Genomic DNA, 22,374 nt, shown 5'->3' with positions numbered 1-22,374 from the left:
TTATATCAAAATATGTCAGATTAAAATATAAAATAACTCAAAGAGTACTTAATAAAAACATACTTTATTATAGGGTTTTGAAAAGGTCTCGACAAGGGCTATAAGGATATGCAATAAAAAATAGAGGTTTCAATTTAAGAAATTCAATGTGACCTTGATATGACCTTAACAATGCCACCCAAGATCTAACTAATATTCCTATCTTTTTTCTCCCTCAGAACCAAACAACTTTTGTTTAAAAAGTTTCCTTCTAAAACTTACAGGTTTTGAGATATTTGCCTGTTAAGGCTCCTGAGTACTCGCCGTGAAACTCTGAGTTGACGGTAGCGACATGAGAATAAAGATGTTGCGGTAGGAATAAGAACCCTGTCCAACGACTTACCATATAAGTGAACTGAGATTTATTTGTAACTTTTGGCTGGATTTTTTAGCTCACGCCTACTGCTCACTGCTCCCCTCTTACCCCTCGCTCCTTAACAACGCATCGCCGCATCGTAACTAAGGAGCGCATCGCTTAGTCTCAGGAAATTCAAAAAATGTAAAGGGCGTTTTTTAATTCATCGATTGATCAATTGCATGATGCACAAATGTAGCAAATACAGGACTTAGCTGTACTTGCGCATCATATGCGATTGATCAATCGATGAATTAAAAAACTCGCCCAAAAATATAATACTACAAATAGAACGGTTCTTAACGGTGACTACTCAGGAGTCTTAAGATTAAAAAGACTCACCCTGTATATATAGATATATAAAATAAATAAACAAGTACTAGCTATCGTTTATCGTTAAAGATAAGGGGAAAGAGGGAGGAGAAGGGAGCGGCGGTGAGAAAAAATCAAACTTTCATAGTTGTTAAAAAAAAACAGACCTTATAAATATGAACTGGGGCAATTACAATAGTTGTTACATTAAACCATTAGAAGCGATGTTCGGAAGAGAGAGAAGTTAAATAGAGAAACTAGAGTCCTAGACCCGTATTTTGAGCTCACATTTATCGCTAAATGCTCCTCTAAGGGATAAGAAACAATGGTGTATGGGCGACTAATGCCCAACCAGCCATAAAAGAAAGAAGAAGAAGAATTAGTCGCCCATACACCATTGTTTCTTATGGGTTTGTAGAATATAAGCAAAACTCCTCTAAGAGAGGATGGAGTCCAAAAAAAGGTCCAGACAAAAAACATACGCAGCACGCAAAAACACGTCCGAACCCGACACGTTGTCAGTCGGAACTTAACTAATTTTAACCATCGGTTCATCCATGAAGGAAGAATAAGGAGAGTTATCTACCTTAGATTGGAAATGGTCACAAAAAATGTTCCGTATGTGGCCAGGTTTGCCAAATGGAATAACTTGGACCAATTCGTCGCCATCTTGAATATTCGTACATATATAGTGTTATGTTTAGTTGTATAAATTTGATTCTACCCCGCACTAGGTGCGAATTAATGGCTTCTGCACACAGGACGCGGAAACGCTTGCCGCGCGGCGAAAGACTACGCGATAGCCAATCAATTTTTCGCTCTAATGGAAAAGTTATAAGTTGATTGGTTACCGCGTCGCCTTTTGCCGCGCGGCAAGCGTTTCAGCGTCCTGTGTGCAGAAGCCATTAATTTTATTGCTTCGATGGAAACTAGACCTATGTCTATGCGTACCAGAGAGAAGAATGAGAGTCGCCACGTACGTGACGCTAGTGTACGACATAGAAAAAGCGTTACACGAAAAACGGCAGCGTGGCGACTCTCATTCTTCTCTCTGATGCGTACTACCGTTCGCGATAAGCCTAGTCTTACTACCGATACATTCCCTCCTGTTCTTCTTTACTCAATGGTTTTGTGTGCAAGAGCCCTTATGCTCAGTAGTCTAACCTAGCTTAAGCTTAAGTTTCAATGATTTCAAATTTGTCAGTGTAATTATCCAACGGACAATTTGACAGCAAATACTGTGTTTTCTTTAATTTTTTTTACAATTTTACTGAATAATAAGCAATTATTGATAGTTATCAGGAAAAATTGTTATTGTAAGAATTATAAAGGAGCTACTATAGATTCCATGGCATTTCCACTAAATGATCAGGTTTATACAAAATCTTTTACTCCCAGAGAATATCAGGTAAGTTTTTTTTAACAATGCTTGAGAGATAAGGAAATCATAAATAAAATATTAGAAATTACATACAAATTCTGTATTATGGATAATGATACAAATTGTCTTTTGGTATTTTGTTGATAATTATTTGTAGGTAGAACTCCTTTATGCGGCAAAAGAAAAGAACATAATTGCCTGTTTAGGAAAAAATTCTGAACAAACATTTCTTGCTATAAAATTGATTCAAGAATTTGCTACTAATAACAGAAGGTAACAGTAAAGTTTCTATTTATGTTTCAACAAATTATATTTATGGAATTATTGTTAAGAAAAATGTTTATGTGAAAAAAGAGTTATTGTTAAGAAAAATATTTGTGCTATTATACACACACATTCTAGTAAAAATTTAAATCTTTATATAGAAGTATATGAAAGTGTTTTCTATATATCATATTTTGAATAAGATATAGTAAATATAAAATTAAATATTAAATAAATATGAAATTTACTAAATATATTCGAATTTATTCATTTATATACATAGATCAATAAGTGATGGTGGAAAACGAGCAATATATATATTAAATGATGAAGATAAATGTACAATAATAGGAACTTATATAAAACAATTGACAGATCTGAAAGTATTAGCATGCAATTCTGATATATTTAAGGAATTTGCTGAAAGTTTTGAAAGATCTCACGTAAGAGAAGATATTTATTTATTAAATATTTATTATTGATTAAGATAAAATTTATTATAAGTATTTCTTTTTTGCGATACATTTTATTTTGTATGTAGGTATTAGTCGGAACAGCAAAAGTTTACGCACAATTAATATCAGAAAGCAAACTTTTATCATGTCATCTAAATCTAGTCATAGTGGATGAGTGCCATAAATCTATCGAAGATAGCAATTTAAAGTTTGTCCTTCAAACTTTTCTATTGTGCAACAATGTTCCTAGAATAATTGGATTGGCGGTACCTGTGTTTAACTTGACACAAGAATCTGGAAGATTGGGCCTAGAAATAGAAAAAGTAGAAGCTGCCTTTCAATGTAGTGTAGAAACCGCTAATGATATCCTTTCAGTAATACGGTAAGCTTAATAATTTAATAATTTTCTTATTATAGAGAAAATGTCTAAGAAACTGGTAATTATTTGTAGTTATAGCCCAAAACCAAGAGAGTACATTGTGGAGTATGACAAAGGAGAAAAGAAAGACTTGTATAATATGCTTGAAAGTTGTGTGCTACATGCTATCGAATTTTTGCGCGATCATCGGTATGATCCAATGGAGATTTACACCGAGGAATTTTATGAAGATATTCAAAAAATCCCTGATCCTATACAAAAACCCTTTGAGATGATGCAAGATTTTTTGCATATATTAGAAACTCTTGGACCTTGGTGTGCAGATCGCGCTGCTCTGGCATTATTATTCTTAACAGAAAAATTGAAGATTAAAACTCCTTATGAGAGGCATTATCTGCTATTAAATATGATGGCATCTGTTTTTATAAAAATTCGGTAAGAATTAATAATAATGATTATGATATCGATATCCACATACTAATTAGCTTTGATGGACATAAATTTGAGTTGAGTTGAGTTGAGTTGAGTTTCCCTAAGTTGCCAATTATAGCCATGTTTGTATTTTTAAGAAATATCTGTATATGCACATTACCATAAATGCATATTTCTCTTAATATGTATTTTACATAGTTTTTTTTTCTATTTTCTTATTATGGAATATAATATTAAAATTATGAATCTTACAGTGCCATTTGCGATAATGAATTTCAACGTTTATCCGAGAAAGAAAGGATATATCAATATAGTACTCCAAAAGTTCATCGATTGTTACAAATCTTGAAAATTTATACTCCTTTCTATGCTAAGGAGACTAACACTTTAGAAAAAAAGGCAAGCTCTGGTAAGAATCTCTCTTAATGTATAAAGTATACAATAATATATCTTAAAGTATAAGTTATATTTTTTCCAGATATTAATTTAAAGAATTGTATCGCAAGAAGTGACAAAGATATCTCTTTCTCAAAAACTCAGGAAAAACCAGCGCAGTTGAAAAGATTTGGCGCTAATTGGAAATTTAACGATGACAATTGCAGAAAAACATTCAAATTGCAACGTTACCCATGCAGTAGTACAGATCCTGATTTACTTTGTGGAGTAATTTTTGTGGATAAAGGCTTTACAGCAAAAGTTTTATTTTATTTGCTAAGCGTAAGTATGAGTCTTATTGCAATAGCTTTAAATTATTGTTTAAATAATTGTGAATTTAAATATTAATAATATCGTAGGAAATATGTAAACATGACGAAGACTTGCATTTTTTATCACCTCTTTATACAATCGAAAGAACTAACGACGATGTTAGTTATTCGAGAGATTTAGAAATGGAGCATAGAAAGCAGGAGGAAGTTTTAAAGCGATTTAGAATTCATGAATGCAATTTATTGATTGCAACTTCAATCTTAGAAGAAGGTTTGTAAAAACTTGATTTTATTATATTATATATTATTTATACTAGGTATTTTTCCTAAAAAATAGGATCTGCTTTTTAAAGATAGATTCACAGGGTCTAAAAAGAAAAAAAAGTTTATATGGTTAAGTTTTCCTTTGCAGGTTGCAAAATATAGCCATGTTTGCAGGAAACATTGTACATACATGTTCTCTTATATTACTGTTTTAGGTTTTTTTTTTATTTATTTACTTTATTTATTTTTTTATATATGGCACTTTTTTTTAAGTTAACATATTTATCGTAATTTGTTAAGCACAGTATCTTTACATTCCGCTTTTTTTTTTTACAGGTATTGACATTCCAAAATGTAATTTTGTGATGAGATATGATTTCCCAAAGAATTATCAATCATATGTGCAGTGCAAGAGCAGAGCAAGAGCTGTAGATGCTTTGCATATACTATTGGTACCACAAGAAGCATCTAAAGATTTTATATGGCAATTAGCTCAATATCAATATATAGAAAAGGTATAACTCACAGAATTTAATCTTATAATCCATCTTATAAACATGCTTATTTAATTAATTAAATTTTATTTTATACTTGGCTTATCTTTTTGAATCGTACAGTATTGTACATACTGTTTAATTTATTCATAAACTTTAGTGTATACCAGTTTTATTATCAACCTTTAATGTGGTTCATTATCTGTGCCAATCTTGGTCGAAAATTGTAATGGAAGAGCATCAATCTATTTTGTAGACTTTATTATTAAAATGTTCTAATAAAGAGCTAACTGAAGAGGAAGAGAACGAGGCAGATATGTATGCTGCGATGATACCACATTACAAACCACTCAATGCAGATGATGCTCCCAAAGTTACTTTTAATTCTGCTATTTCGTTGGTTAATAGGTAATATAATGCTTCATTTGCTATTAACAATTAGTGAAATGTAATCATTGCTTAAAAAATACTGTTTAAAATAGTTATTTTAATGAGCTAATATTAGTGCTCTCAATCATGCAGATATTGTGCAAAGTTACCCAGCGATACTTTTACAAGATTAACACCAGAATGGTTTATCAAAACGGTAAATATTCATGACACAACCATGTATATTTGCTCTCTACGACTTCCCATAAATTCACCACTAAAATATGTAGTTACGGTAAGTAAATATAACTACATGTTTATATGGAATAACGAACATCATAGAATCACTGGATGTCTTTTCGACTTTTTTGATCAATTTTAAGACTATTTTTGTTTAGCATAAATATTAAGATCATAACTATACATACGCACACGCATGTTTATAATATTATGGCATTTTTTTTTTCATGTTCTAGTCATATCCAATGCCAAATAGAGCAATGGCTAGACGTATGGCTGCTTTGCAAATGTGTATCGATCTACATCGAGAAAACGAGATAGATGATAATTTGTTACCTATTGGAAAAGAGAATTTTAAAGCCAAGCCTGAAGATGCTGAAGTACCTGCTCTACCAGATGAAAGCAGGACTGACTTTTCAGAGGCTAGACCTGGGACGACGAAACGCAGACAATATTACTACAAAAAGGTTGCGCTTATTTCTTTCAAAATTTGTTATTCTTTCCTTCTCATTATTTTGTGAATAGTTTTCATCAACTTACACAATTTGTTTTAGACAGCTGAAGCATTAACGGATTGTAGGCCAATAGTTGGAGTACCATCTTATTTATATCATATAAATATGATATTAAGTTGTCCTCTGCCCGAAGAACAAAATACACGAGGTAGACGCATTTATCCTCCTGAAGAATCAGCTATTGGATTTGGTATACTTACATTAAAGGAGATACCCAAGGTGAAACATTTTTAGACTCGTTCTTCCCGAATCGTGTGCCAAACATTATTGCTTGAAGAAATTTATAAATGGTTTCAACACATATTACACACATGTATACGAGTTATTTTCTTTTGTAGTTGTGTCCATTTCCTATTTACACTAGGTCGGGTGAAGTTCATGTGCAATTAAAACTTAGTAAGCAGACTATAATTTTGGATGAAGTTCAGGTAGAAAGAGTTGATACTTTCCTTAACTATACCTTTACAAACGTTTTGAGATTACAGAAATATCTAATGCTCTTCGATCCAAATGCTTCAGAGAATTCATATATAATTGTACCAGTAAAAATATGTAAGTATAATTCTATTATATATATATATCGTAAGTCTATATTCTTTAGAAAAACGTAAATCCGAACATTTGTTTCAATAAATAAGTTTAATATCATGCAAGTAACTCTAATAAAATAGAATTTATTTTTAATTTAAAAATTATGAAAGAATAATTAAAAATTTAATTATTTATATTTCAAAGAATGTAATAGGCAAAATATATATTGCCACGACTTTTTATTGTCATATTATCAAAATTTCTAATATTATGTTATTAATTTTCATACAAATAATTGTTTAAAAATATTAATAATGTATTTTATTTTGTGAAATTTATGGTGTTTTTTTCCTTAGTTTTACACAATGATGTAAATATATCAACATTAATAATTTTGCATCTATGCCTTTCCACATCTATCCCTTTCTTTCTTCTTAGATATAGAAATATTTAAAAATATTTTCATAAAAATACACACACATAATACTTGCAAAATTCAACTTTTTTTTAGTTACGACAGATGAAGGATCAGATATTAGTGTAGATTGGAATTTTCTAGAATGCATTTATCAGAATCGAAATGCAGTACCAATCAAGGTCCCAGAAGAAGACAGAAAAAATTTCAAGTTTGATCCTTCCAAATATTACGATGCAGTAATCATGCCATGGTATAGAAGTCAAGATCAACCACAGGTATACATTTAAATGCATTTTAATTATGCATTAATAAATCTTTTATATATTTTATTATTTTTCGTGATATATGATACACACACACATACACACACACACTTATAGAAAGGGAGAGAGAATGAGCAAACATAAACATATGTACATATATATATATACGTCGTACATATGGAATCATGCTGTGTATATGTGTACGCGCGGGCGCGCGAGTATATATATATATATATAATCTTTTTTTTCCTTCAGTACTTCTATGTAGCAGAAATATGCACAAACTTGAATCCAAAATCTTCTTTTCCCGGACACGATTATAGCACTTTTGAAGAATATTACTTGAAGAAATATGGTATACAAATACAGAATTTAGAACAATCGTTGTTAGATGTGGATCATACATCAGCTAGATTAAACTTTTTAACTCCTAGGTGAGGTGTCTCTATGAAGCAGCTATATTTATATAGATAACATTTAATAAATTATTTATTTTAGATATGTAAATCGCAAAGGTGTTGCTTTGCCTACAAGTAGCGAAGAAACAAAGCGCGCTAAGAGAGAAAATTTAGAGCAGAAACAAATTCTCGTTGCTGAATTGTGCGCTATTCATCCTTTTCCAGCGTCTTTGTGGAGACAAGCAGTTTGCCTACCTTGCATATTGTATAGAATTAATGCTTTACTGCTCGCTAATCAAATACGATGCCAAGTTGCGCAAATGATAAATTTGGGGCAACAAGTTTTGAATTCAGGTGCATATCATGTAGGAAATCTACACTATATATTTCGACATGACGGCGGGATCAGGAATATAACAATTATAACAGTTTACATATAAGAATAACATTTATAATTATATTCCAAAAATGTATTTCAGATTTTGATTGGCCGGCATTAGATTTTGGATGGAGCTTAGCGGAAGTATTGAAAAGATCAAAGGAAACGGAAAAAGCAAAACAAACAAAAAATGAAAATACACAAGGTAATTCGCCGTCGAACAATATGATCTCCAACAAGTGTCAAAATACATCTAGCCAAGACATAAATAATAAACAGAACATAATGTGTAATGAGAAACAAAGAGAACTGAAATCCGACGATACAAAAACTGATCAAGTGGAAAATGAGATTGCTGACATTGAGAAGGATGACGAGTTGGAGATTGGCACATGGTCAAACGACATGGCATGGTCAAATAATGTGGAAATGAATTCTATGGATTATAATGCAGACAATCTGAAATCGTTTCCTCTAAATGTGACGGTTTTACCGCAAGATTTTGGTTGGAATGACATTCGATATGGCTCACCGACATATGAATCTGATTTCGATGAATCAGACGACGTATATAGTGACGGCTTTGCCGATACGTCTGACGAAAGTGAAGACGAAAGTAGAGGGCTGAAGATTTCTTATATGGGAGAAAATGTTGCGGAAGCTGTGGAGGATGAAAAACAAATATCTAAACAGGAGATCAATAAGAAGATATTAGATCTTTTAGAGATAGAGAAGAATTTTGACAATAATTTTTGGATGTATGCGGAAAAAGACGAAGAATTATTACTTGCGAAACATAAGGAAGCGCATTATGAGTTTGCTAAGAAAAAAGAGCGCGATATAATGACAGATGGTACTTTCATATCTTGTAATTCTGAAATTATGATTAAGAGGAAGAATTCGTCGAGTTGCCAAATTGATAGAGAACAATCCGATTATAAACATAAGGATTATATCGAAACTGTTGCAAGAAAATTTACCAATGAAGTATTAAACAAGAAGCCTGCTAATTCTACCCGAATAGCAAAAAAAATTAATAAACCAGATGAAATCAATTATATAAATGGCAATCTCTTTAGTTTTGATTATCAACCGGAATTAAAGAATCATCCGGGGCCAAGTCCTAGTTTAATTTTGCAAGCTTTAACAATGTCTAATGCAAACGATGGCATTAATCTAGAACGATTGGAGACGATCGGAGACTCATTTCTTAAGTATGCTATAACTACATATTTGTATTGCACATATGATAATATTCACGAAGGAAAACTTAGCCATTTAAGATCGAAACAGGTACATCGACTAATTTAGAAATATATAAGCGCATTAGAACTATTTATAAATATAACATTCTCTCTTTAAATTTTCAATTTTAGGTTAGCAATTTAAATCTTTATAGACTTGGAAGGCAAAAAATGCTCGGCGAAAGTATGATAGCGACTAAGTTTGAACCGCATGATAATTGGCTACCGCCGTGTTATTACGTTCCCAAAGAGCTCGAGCAAGCGTTGATAGAATCTGGTGTTCCTTCTGCTCTGTGGAATCAAGCTGACATTCCCACCTTGCAAGCTGTAAATCCTACTGAAATAACTCAACTCGTTAGAGAGACCGAGGAGAAACTTGTGATTATGAAAAGTGAATTGGACAAAAACGAAAGTAGACTGTCGAACAATTTAGATAATCTGCGATGCTTCATACCTTATAATTTAATTACACAGCACAGTATCCCGGATAAAAGTATCGCGGATTGTGTAGAAGCTTTGATAGGAGCATATTTAATTGCATGTGGACCTCGTGGAGCGCTTCTCTTCATGACTTGGTTAGGGATTCATGTTTTGCCTACCGAAGAAGTTTGCGTGATAAGCGAAAATGAGTCGGAAGAAAGAATACCTGGTAGTACACCATACGTAAACGGAACTAATGAACAGGGCAAAACTACTTGGACACAAGTGAGTAGTTGATTTTGCACAAGTTCTCTTTAAATTGTCCAAGTTATAGCATTTATTATTATTGTATTACTCTTTACATAATCAATTTTTATAAGTAATAATATGCTTAGCCACTAATAGCTTTCAAGTTATAAGCCAAAAAAAACTTAACGTGCAAAAAAAAAGAAAAAAAGAATTACAAGAGAAGTATGTGTGAATAATGGAACATTATTCGCGATATATAATTTGAAACGGGTCGCGTTCTTTGACAAAGTTTTAATTTGAGATTTAATTACATTAAAATTTCCAAGATGTGAAATTTTCAAGGTATTAGAAAATAATAATTTTTTTATTGTACATGTGCGATGATCTCACATAAAAAAAAAAATTGACTCCAAATTTTGATTGACAAGAAACGTAAGTGCTATGTATACTCTCCATCAATTTTTATACAGTCTATTTAATTGTCAAATTTTGTTTGCAGTAATATCTCCGAATAAAATATATATATGTATATATATGTGTACAATATATTTAGAATATGGTTGTGTGTTCTTATCATACATACATACATATACATATACATACATATACAGGGTAGGCCATTTTAATGTATCCACTGAAATATCTTAAAATCTATAAGTTTAAGACAAAAATGTTTTAGACAAAAGTTGTATGGTTTCGAGGGGGCCATAAGGTGATACCATTGGTTTGACCTTGAAGAGTTATTTGAAGGTCACATGAAGGCCACATTTAATTTTTTAAATGGAATACTATATTTTTTATTGCATATTCTTGTAGCCCATCTTAAGAGCTTTCCAAAACACTACAATAAAATAATTTTCATTAAGTACTTTTTGAGTTATTTTATATCTTAATTTGACATATTTTGATATAAAAAATAAAATATCTCGTAAAAAGTTTTTGATAATCTTACCGTAATACTTTTATGTACAGAATAATGAGACAAATCAATTAGTGTAAAGAAAAAAACAAATAATTGTTTTAAAAAATACATTGTAAATAATTACATACTTTTTCTTAAAAACAATTTTTTTTTTTTTACTGATTGATTTGTCTCATTATTCTGTACATAAAAGTATTACGGTAAGATTATTGAAAACTAAATATTTTACGAAATATTTTATTTTTTATATCAAAATATGTCAGAATAAAATATAAAATAACTCAAGAAGTACTTAATGAAAATTATTTTATTATAGTGTTTTGGAAAGCTCTTAAGATGGGCTACAAGAATATGCAATAAAATATATAGTATTCCATTTAAAAAATTAAATGTGACCTTAATGTGACCTTCAAATAACTCTTCAAGGTCAAACCAATGGTATCACCTTATGGCCCCCTCGAAACCATACAACTTTTGTCTAAAACATTTTTGTCTTAAACTTATAGATTTTAAGATATTTCAGTGGATACATTAAAATGGCCTACCCTGTATATATACATACACACCTATATGAAAATTTTTAGATTTGTTACGGGAAGTTAGAAGAGCCACAAAATCCATTACTTCGACACATTCCTGATCCAGAGAATGAGTTACGTATGATGCTCGATGGATATGACGAATTGGAAAAAAGTATAGGATATAAATTTCGTGATAGCAGTTACCTTTTGCAAGCGTTTACGCACGCTTCCTATCAACCAAACAGATTAACAGATTGTTATCAACGTTTGGAATTTCTCGGTGATGCTGTGCTAGGTAAAGGACTTTGCGTAATTAACTTGGAAAATGTTTCTTGTTGAAATTGGCTTACATTGTGAGAATAGATCAATATGAAATATTGTCATCTTTTTAATGCTAATGTTACAATTAATTAGTGCATTTTTTTAGATGTTATTAATTACATCTGTAATATGAGTAGTCCATAATGATTGATTAAATGTCTTTGGATGCTACATTTGGGCTGGTTTGGGTAGGACACTTGTATTGCAATTATCTTTTAATGCTAAATATTTAATTTTTTGATGCATTTTATTTTTAAAACCGCAAGCACGTATATATACTCACGCGCGCGCGCTTACACACATATACACAATAAAGATATAACTAATAATATGAGAAAAAGTGCACAAATTATAGCAGTCACATCCGCGTGAGAGTGATAATATTTCATTGATTATTTTCATGTATATTTATGCATACGTATATGTATTCTAAATACAGGGTGTCCTAGACCACCAGTACACCCCTTTTCTTTCAAAAACTAAGCATTTTAGAGAAAAACGTTTTGAACAAAAATTGTATGGTTTTGAGGGGAATATAAGATGGTGTCAATGGTTTGACCTTGGATGGCATCGTTAAGATCAAGTCATTATTCTGTACATAAAAGTATTACGGTAAGATTATCGAAAACTAAATATTTTACGAGATATTTTATTTTTTATATCAAAATATGTCAAATTAAGATATAAAATAACTCGAAAAATACTTAATGCAAAATACTTTATTATAGTGTTTTGAAAAGCTCTCGAGGTAAGCTACATGAATATGCAATAAAAAATGGGGGTTCCCATTTTTAAAAATTGACTTATGCTCTATTGGGCACAACACAAATCCCCGATCCAAAATCTAATAAGATAATTTATTGGCCCCCTTTGAACCCTACAACTTTTGTCTGAACATATTATTAATTCGACCTTACCCTGCGGAAATAAAAGAGGTGATAGATTAAAATGGGACATTTGTATATACACACACATATATATATATATATATATATATATATATGTGTGTGTATATACAAATGTCCCATTTTAATCTATCACCTCTTTTATTTCCGCAGGGTAAGGTCGAATTAATAATATGTTCAGACAAAAGTTGTAGGGTTCAAAGGGGGCCAATAAATTATCTTATTAGATTTTGGATCGGGGATTTGTGTTGTGCCCAATAGAGCATAAGTCAATTTTTAAAAATGGGAACCCCCATTTTTTATTGCATATTCATGTAGCTTACCTCGAGAGCTTTTCAAAACACTATAATAAAGTATTTTAATGCTTAGTTTTTGAAAGAAAAGGGGTGTACGGGTGGTCTAGGACACACTGTATATATATATAATATATCTTGTACTTTTTTTTATGTGTACGCACATGCATATGTGAGAATATAGAAATTTTTAATTAGGTAGTCATAATTATCAATTTTTAAATTTTCATCAATTTGATCAAGAGGCTATTTTCCATGATAACTGACTGCATGCGTGCTTACGTATGTATGTGTGCAGGGGGTTTTATTGATCAAGCTTAACAAACTATAATGATCCACTGAAGTATCATTTTACATTTCAGATTATTTGATAACCAGACATTTATACGAGGATTCCCGACAGCATTCGCCAGGTGCTTTAACAGATTTAAGATCTGCTTTAGTTAATAATACAATATTTGCTTCTCTAGCTGTGAGATGCGGTTTTCATAAGTATTTCCGTCATCTCTCTCCTGGTCTAAGTCTAGTGATAAATCGTTTTGTCAGAATACAGGAAGAAAATGGTCATTCCATTAGCGAAGAGGTACAAAAAGGATTATCATTATAAACATGTGATATAATACAGTAAGGAAGTGGACACACACTTGGCAATTTTAAATATAAAAGGATCAATGTGTGATTTTTTTATAATGCTTTAGTTCGCTACTCAAAGTTTACGTTTTTATATAAATAAATTTTGTGCGTTTGCATGTATGTGTGGTCATCGCAAAGACTTAAAAAACGTTGATCTCAAATAAAGAGATAATAATCATATAATCATACATAAAGTAAAACTTTATTTTTCTATGGTTTGAAACATGGTTCAAGGGAGAATATAAAAAGAAAGATCAAATATTTATTAGTAAAAAGGTGTGACATTAGTAAGTATGATATATAACATCTAGATGTTCACAAGCAATTTTTAAGTGACAAAATATAATATTAAACCAAGAAAATAAGCTCAAAATGTGATAAATTGTAATTATCCAATAAACTGTAAAATAAACTATAATTTTGTTTATCTCTATAGCAAATATTCATGAAAAATACGTTATTGATTATTAAGATCGTTTTATTTCTAAGAAAAATAAATAACTACTTTTTGTTCGTCCAATTAAAGTGTGCTTTAGACGATTAGTTATATCTGCACATCCACTTAATTTTATGTATATTGAAGAAAATTTGTTTTTGATAAAAACATATATATATATATATATATATATATCACGGCAATTTGTCGTTGATTTTACCAATGTATTGGATTATTCTCTGTTCTCAATGACTGGTATTCTCAAGAGGCAAAATATTTTCATTAAGTATTTTTCGAGTTATTTTATATCTTAATTTGACATATTTTGATATAAAAAATAAAATATCTCGTAAAATATTTAATTTTCGATAATCTTATCGTAATACTGTTTTTGTACAGAATAATGAGACAAATCAATTGGTATAAAAAAAAATTGTTTTTAAGAAAAAGTATGTAATTATTTACAATGTATTTTTTTAAAGCAATTATTTGTCTTTTTTATGTACATCAATTGATTCATCTCATTATTCTGTACATAAAAGTATTACGGTAAGATTATCGAAAACTAAATATTTTACGAGATATTTTATTTTTTATATCAAAATATGTGAGATTGATATAAAATAACTCGAAAAATATTTAATGTAAAATATTTTATTATAGTGTTTTGAAAAGCTCTCGAGGTAAGCTACATGAATATGCAACAAAAAATGGAGGTTTCTATTTAAAAAAATTGACTTGGGCTCTACTGGGCAAATTTAATAAGATCGTCTATTGGCCCCCTTTGAACCCTACAACTATATATATATATAACATTAATGCATCATACATTTTAGTATTACTTGATCGGCGAGGAGGAATGTGAGGAAGCCGAAGACGTAGAAGTACCAAAAGCACTGGGTGACGTTTTCGAATCATTAGCCGGTGCTATTTACTTGGATAGTGGAATGTCTCTTGATGCAGTATGGAGCGTTTATTATACGATAATGAAGTCAGAAATTGGTAATATATCTCTTGATTTCAATTAAAACAAACATTTAAGATGTATAGCTAATTTATTGAGGACAATGTTATGTAATTGTAGAACAATTCAGTACGAATGTTCCCAAGTCTCCGATCCGTGAATTATTGGAATTGGAACCTGAAACGGCAAAATTCGGCAGGCCCGAGAAACTGGCTGACGGTCGTAGAGTTCGAGTAACCGTAGACGTATTTGGTAAGGGTTCCTTTAAAGGTATCGGACGAAATTATAGAATCGCAAAGTGTACAGCAGCCAAGTGCGCTCTGAAGAAATTAAAGAGCAAGGTGCAGAATTATCCAAGGCAAAGAACTGTGTGACAAAGTTTATAATTAAAAAAAGAAAAAGAATATGACAAATTTATTACGTTCAAAAACTTGCCGAAATGTACATCGCAAGATCATCGAGCATACTTGTACAACGTTAAAAATATAATCTTTTATCCACATAAAATGTCAAATCAATATGATGATTTATCAAACGAGAGCTATATTCTTATTAAAGAAGTTATTTTATTCGAGCCTGATCACATTAATTGCACTCTGACAATTAATGACATTAGATGTAATACGAATAAATAATTTAACTATTTACATATGATTGATAATAAAATACAAATAAGAAAATGGTGAATAAATTGGGATATATTATTCAAGAATATGTGTGCAATAGCATCTCGTTTCTGACAATCGATTTATTATCAGTATTTATTTATAAAATACATTTGCATTTACTATCATGTTATTATCGACATAGAAATATTCATATATGTGTGTTCTCACTATTTTAACATATTGCAACTTTGAGATATATTTTTTATGCTCGTGTTTCTAAGTACGATTTGTCAATTTAATAAAATGTTTTTTATATGTCGATCATTCTTTAAAAATTCTAGTCACGCTAGTGCTGTTGATAATTTTATAATCTCTAACGAGAAGAAATCTTTATATACAGGGTGTTTCATTTTAATCGCCCCAGGCAAATATCTCGAATAATATGAAAGATACAGAAGAACGTTTCAGACAAAAGTTGTTTGGTTCGAAGGGGGACATAAGATGGTGTCATTGGTTTGACCTTGAGTGAACGTGCTATATGGAGTTCAACTTTATTAATTGTTTAGAAAAATATATTGTAAATAATTACATACTTTTTCTTAAAAACAATTATTTTTTTATACTAATTGATTTGTCTCGTTATTCTGTACATAAAAGTATTATGGTAAGATTATCGAAAACTAATTATCGCAAACTAAATATTTTACGAGATATTTTATTTTTTATATTAAAATATATCAGATTAAAATATAAAATAACTCGAAAAATACTTAATTCGAAAAAATACTTTATTATAGTGTTTTGAAAAGGTCTCAAGAAGGATTATAAGAATATACAATAAAAAATAGGAGTTTTTATTTAAGGGGTCTTCCTAGTTTGACGCTCTGAAAATAAAGGCGATTTTGGAGAATTTTTTTAAAGAAAAGTATAAAACATTAATTCTAAACTTTGCACGTTTATTAAATAATATTTCAAATATCTTGAATTTTTTTCGAACAAAAATATTTGTTTGTTTCAGAGTTTCAGAGTTATAGTAGTCCAACCAGGATGTCTAAAAAAAATGGCGTACATGATTCCAGCCGTTATAGTCATCTGAAATAAAAAAACCAAAAAGATTCTTAATCTGTATGAATGTGGTTATCGTGTGAACTAGAATTAAATCGATATTTGCAAAATTCAAATTTTGCGACTTACAAAACTAACCAATTTTTTGGTGAAAAATGAAGTTTTTTCTTTGAGACGTTGCCATTTTTTTATTTTAGTTCACGCTATAGCCACACTCATACAGATTGAGAATCTTTTTGGTTTTTTTATTTCAGATGACTATAATGGTTGGAATCATGTTCGCCACGAACAACAATTTTTTTTTAAGACACCCTGGTTGGGCTACTATAACTCCGAAACAAACAAATATTTTTGTTTGAAAAATATTCAGGATATACTTGAAATGTTATTTAATAAACGTGCAAAGTTTAGAATTAATATATTTTATCCTTTTTTTAAAAAAGAATTCCCCAAAATCGCCTTATTTTCAGAATGTCAAACTAGGAAGACCCCTTAAACAAATAAAATTAACCTTGAAATAATCCTTTGGACTTTGATCCAAGATCAAGTGAAGATAACCATCAGATGAGTCCCTCAACACTCAACTTTTATCTGAAACATTTTTGTCTTAAACTTAAAGACTCTGAAATATTTCAATGGATTATATATATATATATATATATATATATATATATATATATATTACATATAAAATCTGTATAATAATGAAGAATTAATCCGAAGAAACCATCGCGTAACGTATCAGCAATTCTATAGTTATTTTGTTAGTTTATTGCTAGAAACTACATATATGTACGTATATATGTTATGGATGAAGTCCGCGAGGTGTGCAGAGCTGATAGTGCCCGGGCGATTTCACATGGATTTGCAACTTTTTGCGCGAAGCGAGGTCCATCCCATATTGCCCTGTGCTTCGGACGCGAAACGAGGTTTATAATTGTACGATTTCACATGGATTTGTAACTCTCTGTGCGAAGTGAGGTTTAGCTCATATTGCTCGGTGCTTTGGATAAGACCAGGAGCATTATGCAATGCTGAACATTGCCCGAGCAATCTCGACTCTGCAAATCTTGCGGATTTCGCCCGTAACATATATAAAAAGAAATACAATTACACGCGACAGTAAAAAACAACAAAAATTTTAAGTTGAATCACGAAATAATGATGCAAACGAACAATATTTATATCTCATAGCAGTTCATAGCTTCCTTTCTTATCATAATGCAAATTACTGCGTATTAACTAAAGAGTCCTGTGACTTTTATTGTAAATTTTATAAGAGAAAAGATAAATAAAGTGTTTTTTGTAATGTAAAGAAAGTCTTTTAATTCAAAAGTAGATGCAAATATTAATATGAGAGAGAGAGAGTGAGTGAGAGAGAGAGAGAGGAGGAGGGGGGGGGGGAGTAAGAGTTATACATATAAGACAAACAAAGATATTACATACACACACAAAATATACGAAGCAACAACAATAGATAAAATATTTATATCATTTTTCTAGGTTTGAAAATACTTCCTAGTGATAGATATAAAATATAAAAAGTGAAGGAGATATACATCTTCCCCTTAAAATTTTTTGTTTTTGTTTTTCATGAAAACGGGAAATAATGGTCTTGAGAAAAAAAATCAACTTTATATATACATGCTTCCTAAAATTATACAAATTATAATTGTTTGTATAATGTTTATTTCAGTTTAGAAAAGTGTTTCTCTTTAGGTGTCATATATATGTATATATATTTGTGTATATAATACTGATATAGAGACTCTATTATTGTATATGTATATTATGTATAGATAAAAAAATTTTAAGAATCCAATTGGCTGTAAAAGAGTGCTATAGCGGGGTCTTCGCATTCGGAAGTCATTAAGACATCCCGAAATTTATCAAGAAGTTGTAACAACTGGGATCTACGAATGTTTTCTAAATACATAATCTCCTCCAAGTGATAACCACCATTAAAATAGCCAAGATGGCACAATCTATCGAGTAGCTTCCTATCATCAGAAGGAATATCGTAATCCTCGGATTGATAATCATATAACGCATCCTTCTTATTTACGAGTGACAATTCCTCTTTCATTTCGGTAGGCGTTCCTTTTGGTGTCTCGTTTAAACTCCATGTGCTTCCGCTTTTTTCTATCACGTCTGTGTCACATGTTTCTTGGTCTTCTTTTGTATCCTAATATTAATCGTAAATAAAAATTCAGAAAAAACTTATCAAAATGTGCATGATAAATAAGATAAAGTCGCGATCGCGGGCAGATTTACTCCAAGCTTTTTTTGTAAAAACAAAATTATTTATATAGAATTATACTTAATAAAAAAGCTACTTTGCTATACAAATTAAGGAATTAATTTATTTTGCTATTTTGATGGATTAATTTTGCCAATAAAATTAGAAATGTCCATTACAATCAAGTAAATATATTCAAAGCACGATAACATATTCATATCACAACTGTAAATCGTAGTAAGTTGTATCTTACTAATGATAAACGCCCATATGCTGTTGGTATATACCGCACGTATGTATGCAATTGTAGAAGCAGATGATTCTTTAATAGCCATATAATTATCTTTACTAATTGCGTTTGTTGATGTGGTTGGCTTAAAGGATTCAACTTTTGGCTAATGGAAGTTGGTAAGGAGAAATCACTGATGACCTAAAAAAAGAAAAAAATATAATAATACATAACATTATAACATATTCTTATTAGTCTTTAATAACTAAATTTAAAATTAAACTAAGGTTAAATAATTATACACATTAATATATATTAATCTTTGAAGGTAATAAGCTTGAAATTAATATGTAATAGATCTCCAATAAGGATACAATACAAATAACTAAATAGCATATGCATATATACTTGAAGTAAGCAAACTCCTGGGAAATGTTCGGAGAAAGAGTCTAGTAATTGACTGGTCAAAATAGCATCAGGCGAGATAACATAGACATTGCTTTCACAAAGTGGGTAAATTATTGTAGCTTTCGCCCAATAAACTAAATGGCCAGTTAGCTGAAACACCTGGGCGAGCGTCAAATCCGAATTTGCTGCTAAAGTTTGTAGACTTTTCAATGGATTGTACATTTGAATCAAACGTTTAAGTGCCGGAGAGCAGTCTATTTGCAAAGATTCTAGCAAGTCTAACGGCTCTGTCAATAAAAGTATGCCATGATAAGGTCTTAAACTATTCAAACATCTGCAAAACAAATGCGATAATATTACATACAAAATAAAATTGTGCATATATATAAAGAGAGAAAGAGAGAGGGAGAGAGAGAGAGAGAGAGAGAGAGATAGAGTACGTCTAATCAAACTGGAAATTAATTAAGGATATTAATACCGAAATTAAAAATTCAATAATTAATAAAAGAGTATCTATCATAAACACACACATATTTGGAAATAGTTTCCCTAAAATGTTTGGTATTATATTATACAAAGTTTTGTCTATATTATATTTTCTGATAATGTTATATTACGTCTTATATAATATGATCTTATAGTTCTCAAACTTATCACACTAACAGTGAAATCCAAAAAATTGGTAAGCATATTTGTAGTATTATTTCTCATATGCCATGGAATAAAATATGTTATTTTGTCTTTCTCTTTCTTTGTACGTGTATATGGATTATGCCAAACGATATATCCAAATCTTTCAAGAGTGACAACAAATTTGTATCACATAAGTAAACAAATTAAAAAACAAAAAATTACTGCTAAAAATTACTGGAATATATTTTCTCTCTTTGGGAACATGTTTGCTCTCTTCTGCGTCTTAAGATTAAACTTTCTATTTAACTATAAGTTAACATACTTTTATTCAATTGTACATAAGAATTTTGGAAGCATAATGTAACAAACCTATCTATAATTTCAGGGTCAATGAGTAGACCTTTCTTATGCGATTGGTGAACTTTCTGAGGAAGACAGAAGCGCACTTGAATCCACTTGTTAATCATAATACTGACTATGCCAGAAGTACTGAGATTACTAAAGACAGACTTTAAACCACGTGCTAGTGAGCTTCGTTGAAGGATTAATTCGTACGGTGATTCATCACAATCACTCTCACCTTCGGATCTAGCCATTATATAGACAATATATTATATATAGACGATATATTATATGTAGACGATATATTATACTAGAATATTATAATGACTATAATGAAAAATTATGAACGATCATATTCACCTTCCAGCAATTTCATCGTGTGTAGAGACCATTATTTTTATTTCATCCGTCAGAAAACCACATCTTCTTTCCTCATGTCTCAACGCTATGCCTAATCTAAGCACGTCAAAATGCAAGTTCCGCGTGTCGTAAATACTTTGCATATATGTAGAAATTACATTACCTTTTACTTAGGTCATAGTAACATCTTACTATCGAATAACTCGCTTGTGCTTGCAGTGCAAAGACTATATTGAAAAGCATAGAAGAATTTACTTCCTTTAAGCTACGAGATAGAACTAAAGTCGGATGTCCAACAAAGCGAACATCATTTACTTTTAATTCGAATTTCTGTTCGCATAATTCTGGCTTTACAGCAAATAAAGTAGATAGAACTTCATCCGTTAAACCAGTTAGATTCCCATTACTTATATTCGATGTTGAAAATGGCAAAGACTGTTGAATAAAATGGATTATATAATTGTAAATTATTAGCAAAAATTATTATTATATGTATCATAAGTAATACAATTTAAATATCGACGGTAAAATATTTTTCGCGTATTGGAATAAGATTACACGCTACAAATAATAGAACATACTTGCAACAAGTCTTCCGTATTCGTTAGCGAATAAGGATTTTTTCGTTTAGTGCATTGGCCCGAATCCCTTACATGATTTGTCATGTGAGGATATCGAAATAACAATCTATCACCCTTACTATCGCTTTTTACTAAAATTATACTTAGTGGATGGATTTCCATGTTTTGCAATCAATAATTAAATTTAAATAAAACTGTAGTTTCTATAAAAATAGGTAGTTTCTATAAAAATAGGTTAGATCGAGATACACTTGTCACGATCCACAGATCACAGATGATGGCTGTGGTCGGGAAAACGCTAGAGATGCTTCGAAGCATTGCATTAGTGTCGGTCTACAATAGTGATTTAAGCTCTAAGCCTTAAGAAATTGACCAATCACGATCAAGTATGAGGAGAATACTCGACTGTGATTAGTCAATTTCTTAAGGCTTAGAGCTGAAATCACTATTGTAGACCGGCACTTAACCCATCAGAATAAAGAAATCTTTACTCTTTTTGTCCTGCTTGGGGTGTGTTCCGATATACACTGCCAGTACTGGCAGTGCTGAAAAATTGTTCCGCTATTAGCACGTTTAAATATTTTCAAGATGTCTTTTGGCCTTTTCGTGCTGTCTGGGTATAAATGTCTTTTTAATACAATTTTTAATATTTATGGAAAGCAATGGAGTTTTAAACGAAATCTCGAAATGGGTCGGTCTCGTAGATAGAAAGTGATACATGATCATTTATCGATGAACGCAATTTTTTGCAAGCTTTGTAGGGGCCGCGCTGTTGTGTCCGCCTACGTGTACATATATTTAGATTT

The 22,374-nt window shown here is 30.7% G+C and overlaps 2 protein-coding genes across 2 annotated transcripts; one reads left to right on the top strand and one right to left on the bottom strand.

The window, feature by feature from the left end:
• The first annotated feature begins 1,779 nt into the window (after positions 1–1,779).
• LOC115234914 (endoribonuclease Dcr-1) lies at positions 1,780–16,030 on the top strand. The gene is made up of 23 exons (XM_029806309.1): positions 1,780–2,114; positions 2,245–2,360; positions 2,635–2,794; positions 2,893–3,188; positions 3,258–3,620; positions 3,872–4,026; positions 4,096–4,334; positions 4,412–4,595; positions 4,925–5,103; positions 5,339–5,490; positions 5,605–5,746; positions 5,928–6,158; positions 6,246–6,425; positions 6,545–6,758; positions 7,249–7,430; positions 7,674–7,852; positions 7,917–8,170; positions 8,296–9,488; positions 9,572–10,144; positions 11,615–11,846; positions 13,433–13,653; positions 14,976–15,141; positions 15,224–16,030. The coding sequence occupies exons 1-23, from the start codon at positions 2,055–2,057 to the stop codon at positions 15,475–15,477; spliced, it is 5,925 nt and encodes a 1,974-aa protein (XP_029662169.1). The 5' UTR covers positions 1,780–2,054; the 3' UTR covers positions 15,478–16,030.
• Positions 16,031–18,363: 2,333 nt separating this feature from the next.
• LOC115234985 (GATOR complex protein NPRL3) lies at positions 18,364–21,846 on the bottom strand. Its single transcript, XM_029806442.1, has 7 exons — positions 21,569–21,846; positions 21,151–21,422; positions 20,988–21,083; positions 20,655–20,873; positions 19,653–19,986; positions 19,269–19,445; positions 18,364–18,961 (listed from the first exon to the last, which is right to left on the bottom strand). The coding sequence occupies exons 1-7, from the start codon at positions 21,728–21,730 to the stop codon at positions 18,587–18,589; spliced, it is 1,635 nt and encodes a 544-aa protein (XP_029662302.1). The 5' UTR covers positions 21,731–21,846; the 3' UTR covers positions 18,364–18,586.
• Between the last annotated feature and the right edge of the window lie 528 nt (positions 21,847–22,374).

The sequence above is a fragment of the Formica exsecta genome, unplaced genomic scaffold (genome assembly GCF_003651465.1).
Source record: "Formica exsecta isolate Colony F162 unplaced genomic scaffold, ASM365146v1 scaffold21, whole genome shotgun sequence".
In the NCBI taxonomy this organism is placed as follows: Eukaryota; Metazoa; Arthropoda; class Insecta; order Hymenoptera; family Formicidae; genus Formica; species Formica exsecta.
This window is presented reverse-complemented; position numbering and strand designations above follow the sequence as displayed.